Source organism: Branchiostoma floridae, unplaced genomic scaffold (genome assembly GCF_000003815.2).
Source record: "Branchiostoma floridae strain S238N-H82 unplaced genomic scaffold, Bfl_VNyyK Sc7u5tJ_321, whole genome shotgun sequence".
Classification (NCBI taxonomy): domain Eukaryota; kingdom Metazoa; phylum Chordata; class Leptocardii; order Amphioxiformes; family Branchiostomatidae; genus Branchiostoma; species Branchiostoma floridae.
The window spans coordinates 133,875-149,487 of NW_023365803.1; the positions used below are offsets into that span (position 1 = coordinate 133,875).

The following is a 15,613-nucleotide window of genomic DNA, read 5'->3' on the forward strand; positions in this document are numbered from 1 at the left end:
ATCTGCTCATGTGACGTAAAGACGATTCCACTCATTTGAAGGGGGTTACTAACTCACTCACTCACGGCCCGTATTATACTAGTAGTTTAAAACTCAGTGGTTTAATACATCACCTGCTTTAATCCGTTAAAATATACCTACACCATTAGTTCTTAATATTTTTTTGGTCATTCTTACTAGAGGTAGTTAACACCGCTTAGTCTTTCCAAGGAGCTTATATCCAAGGAGCTTATATCCTTGGTCTTTCCAAGGTAACAAATGCGTTACATCATGAGTTGATTGTTGTTGTTCTTGTTGATGTAACGTTACTTGCTTTCTGGAATTTACTCTGGTGCTTCTCCCCTGGTACTTTGCATATTCTCACTTACTAGTAATTCCCCTCATTGAATCTTGCTGTTGATTTAACGTCGTTATGTAACGCCTGATACATCCTCTGTCTGGTCCGTTTGGTCAGAGTTCATGTGATTCGACGTATCCATTCAACTGAAGGACTGTATTACATAATACTAAATGCTCTAAAAGTATAAAACTCGCATTTTCTACTATTATATATTCTTTATTATATACCTATTGTTTTCATTATTGTCTATGTCGTCATAACAAACTGTGTAGATAGTGCAAAAATTAGTGCATTAATAGCCTAATCATCAATGGTTTAGTCTGAGCCAATATGACCTTTGACCCGAAGTGGCGGAGCTGGACTGTTTTTGATACAGCACTCAGCAGCGCACACATTTCCTGGAGCTCGACTTCTACGCGATAGATTCGCTTTACCACGACTAGCCATGGCATCCAGACAAGGAGAGGTGAGTAACTATAGTTAGCTCCAGCCCTGCTCAACCCCAGAATGATTTTGTCACATTCTAAACAGATACATACAGAGTAGAGTAGAGTAGAGTTTTTCAGTCGGTACAGAGAGAGAGTTCCTCATTATTTGTCCTAGCTACAGTACCATTGACATTGTCCCGTGGTCTCGAGTGTGACTCACATCGAAGTGCTAATTAACACAATCTGCATAACGCCAGACTAGCGTGGGCTTTCACTCGTCCAGGAAACAAAGACTTTCGGCCGGGATTTCAGCGATTTTTAGGATGATATTCATTTCATACACTGCCATGGCCATGGAGAGGTCTCATATTTTGCAGAGAAATGGACACATTCACCCTTCCTTTGTGTCAGTGGGCTTGGGTTGGCAGCAAAAATCACACTCCTATTGTTATGCGTGTAGACAATAGATGTTGGTGACTTTCGCATATGATAATCTCATTAAAAAACCTGTTTTTCAAGACAAGGAAGACTGAGAAAAAACAGACATTAGACCTTGTTTATCTTTATGTTAGCACCAGACTGTGCTGCTAGTAGTGGTGCCAAGCTTCTAAAAGCCTCCTATATGGTGATTTGCCATGATTTCTACCCAAAAATGTATCCCTTGCCTTTCTTTCCCATCAAATATTCTGGTTTTGTGACATTTCTGTTTGCAAATTTCACTCAGCAAGGTGGCCTAGTATGGTGGAAAACTTCACTGTATAAATGCGGGTGATAAGTTTTTATTTTGTTTCTTTTGAAAAGAGCCTCCTACTAGTCCTAGATTAATTAACATGTGAAGTTGCATTTCTTTTTATATTTCAATAGATACTTTGAAAATGTACTTAACTTGGACATGTATTATACTTAAGTCAATTGGTCTGAATTTGAAAGATTCTAAAGCTTAAGTGTCGGGGGAAAAAATGCAACAGCTTCTCCAGGAATCCTACCTCTCCGAACCACTCCCCCCTAATAGCCACGCGTTACGTTGCATCGGCCGCAGCGCGGCCTCCAGCACCACTCCCCTAAAATTTTCTGGGGAGACCCCTGATATTTTATTTAGGTCTCAAATTCAGCGTTATGATCCAGACATTTAAAAAACCTGGCAAATCATATCGGACGATCTCGCTATAACACTACAAAGTATGTAAGTAAGTTGTTATTGGGAGAAATAAGACAACACACTAATTTTTTCTAGATAAACAAGTTTGACAGTCTCTGTTTTCATCGTAATTTTAACATGCAGAAACATACAATTTTTTGAGCGTGAAGTTGTATTCATGTTGAGGGGAGAGTGCTGATTCGCAAAATGATCGGGTCAGGTCCTAATATGCCGAGTCTGTAGTGGTGCATACCTAAACTCATATTCAGGTTCAGGTCCGGATTCAAGTCCAGCAGTTCAGGTTCAGGTCCGGACTTTTAAGTCCGGACCTGAACCCATAGTTGCATATTATGTGCGCTGGAAAGTTTTCTTTTTTGAGGGGGAGGGGGGATGGTGCATATGAATTGCATGTTAGTATGAACTGAAATGCAATGTGAAAAATACTTGCAACTTATATACAGCCAGTGTAAACACAGAATGTTTCTGGGTTTTTTCAAGTGCAAATTTCACTGTCTATGGAAGGTTTTAGATGGTTTAGAACAAGAAAAGGGGATAGGTGACAGATAGCTTTTTGCAAGTCCGGACTCTCAAGTCCGGACATTTAGGTTTTTTTTGACTTGGACCTAATCATTTTTATTCGAATCGTTTTTCTGAGTGTGAATGGGGTCTACGTGTCTGCATTTTTTTCGGCATAATTGTGTAACTCCCTGTGCATTTTTATAACAGATTTTTACACTGAAGTTCGGTAGATATCAGCTGTCTTGTTGTGAAAGTATCAGACCCCACTAAAACACTCATCAAAACATACTGTATTTCAGTAGATTATACACTCCTTCATGTGTTTTCCGGTGTTTTCCTCTGTTTTCCGGTATAAAGGCTGACCAGATTGACCTAGCCTGGGTTAATCTCCAAGCAGATCTTGCGTGGCATAAGACAGCATCATAAGCTAGTGAAGGAGTTTAGCCGGCAGAGGAGTAAATTGGGCACGCAAAGCTGATATGATTTAATTGCAAGGTATTATTAGGTTAAAAAGGATGTATTGAGAATTCTGTGTTTGCAGAAATAATTACAAATTGCAGAACAAAATGTTGACCAGAAAAAAGTATTTGTACATTTTTCAGAAGAGGAGATTATGGTTAATAGTCCAATTATTAAGGTTGTGTGAGTAAATGTCTTTTGCAATTGGTGGAAGTACAGGTAACTGATGTAAGCTTAGCTGACAAAATACAAAATAAATAAATACAAAAATGTATTTAGCCCTGTCTGAGAACACATCCTGACTTGCACGGCAAATTGCAGCATCTCTTGGATTCTGAAAATTTAAAAAAAGCATTCTTTATTCAAGAAAATACAATAGCATCATTAGAAAGGCAAAGCCAAGAAGAAACTTTTTACTTTTAGTTTCAACTTTGAATGACCTTTGATTCATTTTTCTACAGCTGGATAGTACTGATTCAGAAGATGATCTGAATCTGATGGATCTGGACCCTTTGCCACGTGGTCGAATAGTTAGTCAGAGTAGTACAAGGGAAGCAGGAGTCACAAGAAAACTGTTACTTCTTGATCACGAGACGAACAAAGTGCCTAAAGGTGCCTTAAGGACCAGATTGGAGAACACACCCGATAGAGTTGCACTGATCCATATCAACAACCACGACACAAGGGACCAGATAATCAGAAAAGTCCACAGAGCATTTGAGGATGCAGGAACGCAGTTGAGGTATGAAGTAAACAAATAGAATAGATGAACAAAAACATTTAGAAAAATTTTCATTGATAATTTACCTAGAGACTTGTTTGTAACTGTAATAGATTTATTTGTAAATGTTGTAAAATGATGTTTTACAACTTTGGCTAAATCTCCTAGCAATGTGTACGCAAGAATGATTCATTGACAATGTCATGCAATGAATACAATATTGTTTACAGTACATGTAGTTAATTGCATGCTCGCAACTTTTCAGGGTCGGTGGATGGGAGATTATGGATATAGTCCGTTCGAACAAATTGGAGCCACTGAATGGAGCGGCGACAGGCAAGAGGCTGCTTGACAAGCACAGCCGACTTGAATCTACGATATACGTGAGAAAAAGGAATGCTCCAAGGGTTCAGGTGCCCAGTTCGTCAAGGATGCCAACACGCCTTCGTGGACAGAGACACCAAGAAGCACCAGAGCAGGTGAGATTAAATATAGACATATCCTTGTATTTTCAAAGCATAGGTCACGGAGATACATGTAGTAGTAATCTAGTATTAGTGGGAATTCTAATGGGCTCGCTACGCTCATCTCTGCATCAAAACAGAACAAGTCAAGCCTTTTGGAATGTACGATGTAATCATTCTGACACTGCAGATTTGTATAAGAAGGTACAATGTGTGTGGCAGGCTAATGTGTGCATAGAAATGTACTTGCAGGCCCGTTTTTCTACTCTTTCCTTTTTTTCCATAGCTGACAGAGTCTGGAGCCCATTGGATGTTCTGATGCGTCTAAAATATATATTATCATGTTAAAGGTGGGGTCACACATGCGTATATATTCAAGTCCGTTTGAGGTGCGTATGAAGCTCTTAGTCTCTACCAGGCTCCACAGGTCAAGGGAAAAATAGTACAAATTGGACAAATATAGATACATAACATGCCAGATGAGTTAGCTGCCCGAGAAGTATGGTTAGCGACCCAGCTAACTCGTCTGACATGTTACCTGTTTACGTTTGTCCAGTTTCTATGATTTTTACAACAACCAGTGGGGCCTGGTGGAGGTAAATACTCCCATGCGCGCCTCATACGCAGGTGTGACCCCGCCTTTAGAAACTCTTTATGGTGCTAGCAAACTTTTGGAAAGGCAGTGACTGAGGTGGAATGGGGCCATTGTAGGACCAGTGGGCCAGATGAATGTTTTACAATAAAAAGATTTGCCAAACAATTTTTTTTGACACAGGACTTTGTACAAACGCTGTGTTTTTAAAAGGAAGCCCCACCCTGGTGCATTTTGAGGCAAAGGCGAGGGGAGCGAGCCCGTTTTGACTACAACTATATCTGCAACCCAACCTCTGCTTGGAGAATTATACCCTAAATAATCAACAAGCATTTGCTTCTATTGTCATTTAAAGTGATAGTGTTTATTTAATGGGACATATTGTAAAGATAAATTCACTATATTTGATCATTTTTCTACATTATTAGTTGAATATCCCTTATTACACTGCACAGCAATATTCACAACATATGGATATGACTTTATTGTGTCGTGAGGACGTCTTGAAATGTGCGCACTTCCCACTGCCATTGAGTGATCTTGAGTTGCCCACCATTTTATCCAACTTCCTATACGAACCAAGGGGCGCTCTAGAACGCGTTCGGTGGTTCGCTTGAATCATTACTGTTGTTTGTTAAAGTTCTGCAACTATAACTGACTTACTTCTGATAGGTTACCCGGTCACAGCTTACTTTGGCATTGTTTAATAGCACCAGAAATGTGATAAAATGATGCAGATCAGAACCAAATTTTAAAAATAAACACCATTATGACTGTTGAAGACTACATCCTAAATCTTCAAATCTTCGATAACATTAAGGGAAAACGTCAAATCTGACTGGCAGCACCTGACCATTTCCCGCCAAAGCCCGGCCATTGCTTGTAGGTGGCTAAACAATTAGCTATCAACATGAGAGGGTGGCCATTTGTGGGGATATGAATGGGGGATTTGGAGGCCTTAAGTGATAGCCAGGCCAGCTAGACAGCCAGGGAGACAGGAATAGGAGATAGTCCAGCAGTTTCATCGAACCCTTTGCAATGGCAGTTATGCAGCAGAGAGAATCCTAATTACAACAGCTAGTTACAAAGAATGCCAATACATGTAACTTATTTATGTCCAATCTCCAAATCTGGATTGTAATTGTAATTGTACTACTCTGTAATGGATGGAGTATGCCTAAATATTAATACCATTTCTGCACACTTTGAAGTGTATAGTAGTCATTGTGTACATAAGTATGTTAAATGTGCCAGAATACTCTCTATACAGTTTTTTAGAGGAGTCATTCTGTATTGTTTTGAGTGCTCTTGACATCAATACCCATATCTCCTGTTCAGAACAGCCATCTACATGTTAATGTAATTCAAAAGATACCAACAAGACATGTATACAAAATATGTTATTTGATGTGTTTTAGGGCTCTGGAGAGATGAATGATGATGACGTGGGCATTGTGGGTGTACAAACAGGTGAGGATTTTTATGGTTAAAGCTTTAATACAAGATGGTGCTAACATTTGCCTAGATTAAATTAGAACAGTACTGAACTGTAAGATAGTTTCCACAAGATCAAGTTTTTATTAAAAGATTTAAAGGTAAAGTATTCTTTTTATGTTTAAGTGACCCAACAGGCACCGGAAGCAGAAAGACGGCAAGCAGACAGACCGGAAGCAGAAAGACAGGCAAAGCCTAAGCTAACCTGTGTGGACCAGGCACTGTTTGAACAGGGTAAGTAGACCAAAACAAAAGTATCTTTTACAAATAAAGACAAAACCACACTACCTCTACATGTACATTTTTTTAAATCACAAAATCTAGGCCACATTGAGAGAATGATATCCAGCCAGCTTCCCACCATTGTAGTTGATATCAGCCGTGATTACATTCTCCAAAGAGGATATATACACAACTCATTGCAATCAAATCTGTTGTGAGGTCTCATATATTGACATCATGCAGCACACATCGCTCGTTGCTACAATGACGTGTCAGACACATGAAAACAAAGACGTCATGCATAAGATAGCAAGCCCTGAGTCTGACATCAATATGACCTTTGGGGTTATCTTCTATCACCTTTTATCTAACTATTCTAAGCTTCAAGCAAATCACCACAGGGCAGGGTACAGTATGAAATTGGTCATACATTGCCAATTTGATACTGTCACCTTTCCTAACAAAATCTCCTGGAAGATTACTTCCTGTAAGATGGACAAATACTAGTAATAGAAGTGTAGATAAAACCCAATGTCGCAAACACCTATGTTTCATTAAGGTAATTAACCCTACAGACATTGTTATTTCAATCACAATTGAATCCTATAGTCCTCTGTGCCATACAGATTTTGACATCTCTCTAGCAACAAATAGATAGATTTATTTAGCTTTCCAATATTAAAGAAGTCTATTTATAAGCATTTGTGTAGTAAACTGACTTTAATCTGCTGTTTTATTCAAACAGCTGTCGTAGGTGCTGGACATGTGGGAGAAAAACCAGTCGAGGAGATGACAGATATGCTAGAAGGTATTAAGTTTATGCTATGCAAAATATCTTAAAGTGCATTACACATGTAATATTAGTAACTTTTTTTAAGTTTGTTTAAATTCATTGGAAAGTAACTTTTATTTGAGGTGTTCTGCACAAAATCAAGAATTCTCAAGAAATTTATCAGATAGAATATAAGTTGCCATTTGAATTTCACTGGTTGAGACAAAATCAGTGAATAGATATCTTAGCTTAAGTTGTCAATAATAAATATGATACATGAATGATTGATATAGTTTACCTAAACAGTTTCTTTTCATACACAAGTGGTAAAATTAGATTATACATGACTTGCAGTTATTAATGGTCATATTTCTAGACAGTGTATTTGACACCTTTGTGAATGATTACTATCATTCCAGGTTAGTAGTTTAGTTATACCCAAATTTGCCATTTTTTAAAAATTGTACAAACATTCTTTATTCTATAGGTTTGACTGGTCCCCACATGGCCACCCTTTTCTGCAGCGGGGCTGGAAAGAACAGATTGTGGCCACTGCCCCTATCCCCATTGGCGGTAAGACATATATCATAAATATAATATATGCCTTAGTACTGAAGAGATCCGAATGTGTAATGCAACTACTATAGATGCCGTTTAATTGCATAGCCTATTTCGTGCAATTATCCAGACCATGCAGAAATGTCATAGACAATGAACCGGTTTAAATAAATGTATAAACAATGTCTCCAGAGCGCCACAAAAGGTTTTCGACCCATATACACTGTATATTAGAGTCGTCTGTGGTCGTTTGTGGTGTTTCTGAGTCGTTTGTGGTGTTTAGGCACACCCGGGAAATAAAAGTGTATATACATGTATATTGGTGACAACATCTTTTAAGAAACAATAATATGGCCAAATTTCTGTTGTCCATCTATAACCAGGCTGAGGAGGTTGCCAGGAGGGAAGGCAAACTTCTGGTGGTGGCAGTCGCCCTAACTCCGGGACTAGAGAATACAAGGTACATACATTTCTGTTAAAAAATGCCCTATAGATCTTGTCAAATTGATCAAGATCTTACTTGACTACCGGGTTTGAAAGGGTGTTTGTTTTAAACAAGGCATCATTTGCATGGAGACATGATTCACTGACAGATTTAAAGAAGGTACTTAACATAAATCGTGTCCAAACATTGATTGATATTGTGAACTCATTCCCTGAGGGTGCAATTCTGTTCTTTGCTACTCGAACTGATCCAGAAATAACACTAACTGATCTTTGTATATGGATTTAAAGGGAAAGAAAGTAGGCTTGTAAGGCTTGAAAAATAGATCATCATAGCAGCGACTTCAAATTGACCCAAGACATTTTTAATAACCTGAGAACCGCAGTTACATTCAATGTCGGTATATCAAATTACAATGGTCCTTGGAGCCATTAAACCACAAACACTAAAATCAGAATTTTTTTTTCTAAATCCCACTTTTGCTCAATAAAATCACTTCTTGACACTTAACTGAAGTTGCATAAATGTAATGTCATGCTAGCTTGCTGGACTGTCCATAATTCCATTATCTAGTTGTGAAGATGTAGATGTTTTATAAATGATTGGAGAAGAAGAAAAAGTGAACATCAGCCCTTATCAGACTCTATAGATCAATGGAAAGATATACGACATAGGACAAACAGAGAGAATAGCATGCTACAGAGTAGGCCATTCATAGAGTCTGGGATATGATTATGTTAAATGGGTACAAATTATAAAAGCAGCACATGCATGAAGTTAAAAGTACTATTATCATATTACATGTAGCTACATGTATGTGACTTGGACCAGAATCAGAATGCCCCATTTCTGTTGGTTATGACACAGTAACACAGAGAATTCTTATTTCTTAGAATTCTGGCCAACCAGGTTAAAAACACCTGACAAATCAGAAGGAGCAATGCAAAGGAGCAATCAACCAATCAGAATGGCACAGAGCATAGAGGAAAGATCCGACCCCACAGGAAGGAATGATAATGGATACAGTACAGTAATAGTTTGAGAAGGGTTTGGCGTGTACATGCCAAGACTGTAATGTTTTGAATATATTCTGTGAAAATTTTGGTTTCAAAATGCAATCTGTAATCTTCTTTCAAATGTATTTACCTGTGAAAGAACAAATGTAAATTTGCCGAATTCAACAAAGAAATTCACACCCATAGCACAAAGAGAATTATGCGTCATTCAGGAGTTTACAACTTTGCGTAGGCTATATGATAATAACTGTAATAACCCACCATACCTCGGTGTATATGGTGTCATAACACCTTGTCCTTTGACATAACCACCCAATAAAACAAAGAGTGTAAAAAATAGGGCAGGTCATTAACCCTTAATTATTGCACTTTTATAGACTTGCAAGATTCACTAGCACCGAAGCCTTCTTCAGGATCATCGAAGACCTGCAGGCCCTGTATATACACACTCTCCATACAACAGAAGATGGCAAAGAATGTAAGTATTGTGGTGGTTTTGTGTAAAGAAAAATATTACTTTATGTGTCTGTTTGTTGATCAACAGGTTTTGGATTTTCTACTCTATAGTACTAGGCATAATGAAAGTATTATTTTCCATAGGCATAATGAATAATTTCCCACTTTGTTATGACACTGTTTTTTAAGTGCTGCCAGGTGTCTATTTGTAAGTTAATTTAGGTGATTCAGACTAAATGATGATAAAGATGATATGCATATCTTATTCTTATTTTGTGGCCACTGCTTTTGTACCTCATTGCCAGCCTTTTTGCAACGCCAGGATGTCAACCAAGACTGCTTTTTTTTATTACTCTAGACATGACACGGTGTGGAGTGAACAAGGAAAACCTACCAGCCCTCATCTTCCACACACCATCCACCACATCTGGACATCTTGTCATAACAACAAAAGCAGGAAATGGTATGCAGTTGGCTATGTACTGAATTTATGTTGCCATTTTCCAACTGATAAAAGAAGATAACCAAACCTTAGTAAAGGTCTACATGAAAGGAACTCATGATTTGTATTATATTCTTTAATATACTTCAGCTTATACTACTTCCCTCATTTTCTAATAGGAAACATGCAGATCCAGGGAAAGGAAGTCAAACACCATGATGTTATAGCAGCCATTGAAAAATCACAGTAAGTCATAATTCATTTACATGTACTAATGATGTAGATACTATGCTGTTGATCAAGAAAAATTTCATCTCTGCTTCATGAGATGCATGTTGTCTGGATTTCTATGTCAACTATAGCAGTATATAAAGCATTTGTGAACCACACATATAAGAAGTAATAAAGTAGTAATGAAGAATAGTTGCTGTCATGTTGGATCATTGTTACTACCAAATTTGGCAATAGATTTTATGTTTTCACCGGCCTCTGGTGTCATCACCAAAGAGCACAACAACAGAGGCCTGTGGCAAACCTTCATACATATAGTCGCTCTACACACCCAGTGCTACTAAGTAAGTGTGTTTTATCCCTTGTGTATACACGTATGCTAAATGATATCATACAACAACTAGATGTTTGTATATTATGCATACAACTTTAGAACCAGTGCACCTGCCCAGCGCAGCCCCCGGCGGGTGGTGGACCCCATCAGCAGCTCCCAGCGCAGACCCCAGCAGCAGCCCACAGCGCAGCCCCAGGCGGGTGTTGGACCCCAGCAGCAGCCCACAGCGCAGCCCCAGGCGGGTGTTGGACCCCAGCAGCAGCTCCCAGCACAGTCCCCGGCAGTTGGTGGACCCCATCAACAGCTCCCAGCACAGTCCCCGGCAGGTGCTGGACCCCATCAACAGCTCCCAGCGCAGCCCCAGGCGGGTGTTGGACCCCAGCAGCAGCTCCCATCACAGTCCCCGGCAGGTGTTGGACCCCAGCAGCAGCTCCCAGCACAGTCCCCGGCAGGTGCTGGACCCCATCAACAGCTCCCAGCGCAGCCCCAGGCGGGTGTTGGACCCCAACAGCAGCTCCCAGCACAGTCCCCGGCAGGTGCTGGGCCCCATCAACAGCTCCCAGCGCAGCCCCAGGCGGGTGTTGGACCCCAGCAGCAGCTCCCAGCGCAGCCCCAGGCAGGTGTTGGACCCCAGCAGGAGCTCCCAGCACAGTCCCAGGCAGGTGTTGGACCCCAGCAGCAGCTCCCAACGCAGCCCCAGGCGGGTGTTGGACCCCAGCAGCAGCTCCCAGCACAGTCCCCGGCAGGTGTTGGACCCCAGCAGGAGCTCCCAGCACAGTCCCAGGCGGGTGTTGGACCCCAGCAGCAGCTCCCAGCACAGTTCCTGGCAGGTGTTGGACCCCATCAACAGCTCCCAGCACAGTCCCCGGCAGGTGTTGGACCCCATCAACAGCTCCCAGCGCAGCCCCAGGCAGGTGTTGGACCCCAGCAACAGCTCCCAGCGCAGCCCCAGGCGGGTGTTGGACCCCAGCAGCAGCTCCCAGCGCAGCCCCAGGCAGGTGTTGGACCCCAGCAGGAGCTCCCAGCACAGTCCCAGGCAGGTGTTGGACCCCAGCAGCAGCTCCCAACGCAGCCCCAGGCGGGTGTTGGACCCCAGCAGCAGCTCCCAGCACAGTCCCCGGCAGGTGTTGGACCCCAGCAGGAGCTCCCAGCACAGTCCCAGGCGGGTGTTGGACCCCAGCAGCAGCTCCCAGCACAGTTCCTGGCAGGTGTTGGACCCCATCAGCAGCTCCCAGCACAGTCCCCGGCAGGTGTTGGACCCCAGCAGCAGCTCCCAGCGCAGCCCCAGGCGGGTGTTGGACCCCAGCAGGAGCTCCCAGCACAGTCCCAGGCAGGTGTTGGACCCCAGCAGCAGCTCCCAGCGCAGCCCCAGGCGGGTGTTGGACCCCAGCAGCAGCTCCCATCACAGTCCCCGGCAGGTGTTGGACCCCAGCAGGAGCTCCCAGCACAGTCCCAGGCGGGTGTTGGACCCCAGCAGCAGCTCCCAGCGCAGCCCCAGGCAGGTGGTGGACCCCAGCAGCAGCTCCAAGCGCAGGGTCAGGCGGGTGGACCCGCCCCCACAACAAGCATACCCCTGCTGTACCAGGTGCTGACACATGCACGGGCACGGATGTTAGTGCCTGCACGTGTGCCTGCACATGTGCCTCGGCATTATTTCCATCCATACATGATGATGAGGCAGCCCAGGTTCCATAGGGGTCCTAGGGGACCACAATAGATTTTTTTCTTTTGCCATAGGTTTTTTTAAACTAACAGGTCATTTTTGTACGAAGGGATTATTTTTTTACTGTTCGACAAGGGCAGAAATGTTTTGGTTTTTTTTTGGTTTATGTTGAGTTTATGGCAGCCCAAATTCATTATCATATAGCCTACGCAAGCACCAAAACTTGCTTACCTCGAATTCTCAGTCGCACTTCCGTCGACATTCTTCAGGAGTGATGATTCAGTTACTCTGATCACGTGATTCTAGCTAAGAATCATAAATGTCTGGCGGGTGATATCGGCCCCGTCTCTGTTGAGTGTCGGCTGATGTGCTCTAATGAAGATGGCCTCCTTTACCCCCCTCGCGAAGTAATCCGGGCAGTCATTTTGGATTTGTTGCTAGAATCACGTGTCTCTTAGTCACGTGATAGGAGTAACAGAATCCACACTCCTGAAGAAGGTCAGCGGAAGGGCGACTAAAAATTCTAGGTAAGCAAAGTTTTGTGTTGTAAGACAGTGGAAATCTTCAATATGTACTACATCAACACAGATGAGCTTTCATGCTAAGATTTTTTTTCCTTTTGCCATAGGTTTTTTTTAAACCAACAGGCCATTTTTGTACGAAGGGAGTACATTTTTTAGAGGAAGAGTTTATGCCAGGTTAATCCAGCACCCGTTCTTGTTAAACTTTGGCACCAGTTGTATTTATTGTTTATTTTTAAAGTTTATACATCATGGAATATTGATGAAAGAGTTTTATTTAACATCAGTTGATTCCATGGTTTTCAATTGTGTTTTGGCATTCTTTGTTAAGAGTTTCATATGTTGCACATAGCCTTAAAATAAGACTGATATGACAGGTACAACATGTCATCCAACAAATACATATTGGTTTTATTAACGAAAGTATTTTAAAAAAACAGATACATGATGTACATAGCCTTATATATATTAAGACTGATATCACAGTTACAACACGTCATCCAACAAAGATATTCTGATATTTTTTTAACAAGAGTATTTAGAAAAAAATAGATACATGATGTACATAGCCTTATAGTAAGACGGATAGCACTGGTCATCTGACAAAGGTGTTTCGCTTTAATATACACAAAAACAGATACATGTTGTACATAGTTTGGTCATAGTTTTATATTAAAGAGATTATTTCTGGTTACATGAGTCTCTTGCTACATTTTTTGGATCTAATCCTGAGTAAACCTGTGATTGTTAGTAGGTAATTTATGGAAATACTGACCAGTAGTGCTGGGTCTTGCCTACAATAGGCAAAGGCTAGAGGAGAAGCTTATTTTGATACCCACCCGTCATTTTTTCATTCATATTCAAATAAATTTCAGCCTTGTCAAAAAATTTAGGAGGCTAAGGTCTGAAAGTAGCAGCTTGCGGCGAACCACGAAGTAGTTAGGGGGTGGGGCTGGGGGGCCTCCCCCGGAAAAGTGTGTAAATTTAGACCCCTAAATAATAGTTTCGGGTGAATTTTGGGTAACATTTCTTGTTATATCATAACTTTGATATTGACACAAAAAAATTCTAAATTTCAAAAAAAATTGGGCTCCCCGCTATGACCCCTAACCGGTGGCCAACGGTGCCTACAAATTCAACAATTAGAACAGTGTACACAACTCATAGTAAATCATGTATTTCCAGCTTGAAACTTGAGGCAAGTAACCATGGATAAATGTTGAAAACATTGGGCAAAGCCTCCTCACTAAACTTTTATCCCTAGAACCTTAATAAATCTATTTGTCTTGATCGTGGTAATTAACAAAATATCATTAAAAACAATTAAGAGGAGAAGACAGCAAAAACCTGTGCATTTACTACCTGGGAATAATGAAATGACTAATGAAAATTCTCAAGCATTCCAACAAACACACCCAAAAAGTTTCCTATGAAATCTTTAGCTCCAAGTGAATTGGTATGTCCCAGGAAAGCATAAGTGGTATGACATTTCAACCTGAACATTCAAAGAAAATATATATTGTACTTTGACTGAAAACCATAAAAGATAAATATGATCTTGAATTTGCAACAAATAATGGATACCCAATATTCCTCTTTGCCAAAAAAATAAGATAAAATTTTCCATGTTCTGGAATCTGCAGTTTGGAAACGAAGTGCTAATTTCTGTCTGACCTAATATGGTCATTTACCTAACATGGTAAAAACAAAATAACGCCCGTTCGTGGCGCAACTTGCAAATTTGTGCAGGTTTTATCAGCAAATTTCTGCATTTCTAGCGGTTTAGGCAGCTAAAAACCATGGTAAGATGCGAGAAAACACAATACAGTGAATTTTAATGGGTAATATCACTAAAATAAATCAGTCATTTTTCGCCAACGTTGCCGATTTTTGGGCAAAAAGAGGTCGGAGAGTCTACCATCGGCATGCTCCTGGCTGACGTTAGCAAATTTCTTAACATAATTTTATCAGTTTTGAGACTAAAGACCCACACCAAAGGCTATACAAAATTGTGTTTAAGCTTATTTTATTAAAGAGACTATTTCTGCTTATATGAGTCTCTTGCTCAATTTTCTGGATGTGTATTTCTATGCTTGAGTAATCCTGTGATTGTTAGCAGGTGCTTTGTAGAAATAATACACAACAGGCAAAGGCTAGAGGAGAAGCCTATTTTGATACCCACCCGTAATTTCTTCATTCATATTCTTCTAAAATTGTTTGGTAAAATAACAGTATAAAGTCCGTTTACGTACGTCAGGTCAGGTTGTGCAGTCGCGTATCAGTTTTACATCGCATGCACTCTGGGGGCCAGAACCGCTGTCAATACACACCAATATTGACAGGTAGGTGTGAAGGTCCCATGTGGAGTTAATCCGTTAATCCCCGAGATAAGGACTTAATCCTCGACACAGTGAAAGGCCCGACGCGATGCAGCGCCCGATGCGATGCAGCGACCGATGCGATGCAGTGACCGATGCGATGCAGTGACCGATGCGATGCCCGATGCAATGCCCGACGCGATGCAATGCCCGACGGGCTAAGGAGTAGTTTACGACCCAAAGCATTGACTTTTTAGCCCGACGCCAATACCGGGCGTCGGCGGTCAAATACAGCTCCGATGCACCGCGTCTCGCGTCGGGGGCCGACACAACTGCATAGCGTCGGACATTGCATCGCGCAACGTAACGGCCTCTGGATCGCATCCGGCTCTGCATCCCGTCTGTCGCTGACTCGGATAACGCGCACTATCGAGTCGCACCTCTCGATGTGTAAAGCATTAGGTCCTTATCCCGGGGATT

At 41.4% G+C, this 15,613-nt stretch overlaps 2 protein-coding genes across 2 annotated transcripts; both read left to right on the forward strand.

Moving 5' to 3' along the window:
- The first annotated feature begins 6,090 nt into the window (after positions 1–6,090).
- On the forward strand, positions 6,091–9,735 carry LOC118408672. Its single transcript, XM_035809525.1, has 7 exons — positions 6,091–6,131; positions 6,282–6,389; positions 7,123–7,185; positions 7,637–7,722; positions 8,091–8,167; positions 9,546–9,646; positions 9,713–9,735. Exons 1-7 carry the CDS (start codon positions 6,092–6,094, stop codon positions 9,733–9,735), a joined length of 498 nt encoding a protein of 165 aa, XP_035665418.1. The 5' UTR covers position 6,091.
- On the forward strand, positions 9,681–13,098 carry LOC118408665 (proline-rich protein 2-like). Its single transcript, XM_035809519.1, has 3 exons — positions 9,681–10,087; positions 10,246–10,312; positions 10,731–13,098. The coding sequence occupies exons 1-3, from the start codon at positions 9,985–9,987 to the stop codon at positions 12,346–12,348; spliced, it is 1,788 nt and encodes a 595-aa protein (XP_035665412.1). The 5' UTR covers positions 9,681–9,984; the 3' UTR covers positions 12,349–13,098.
- The last annotated feature ends 2,515 nt before the right edge of the window (positions 13,099–15,613 follow it).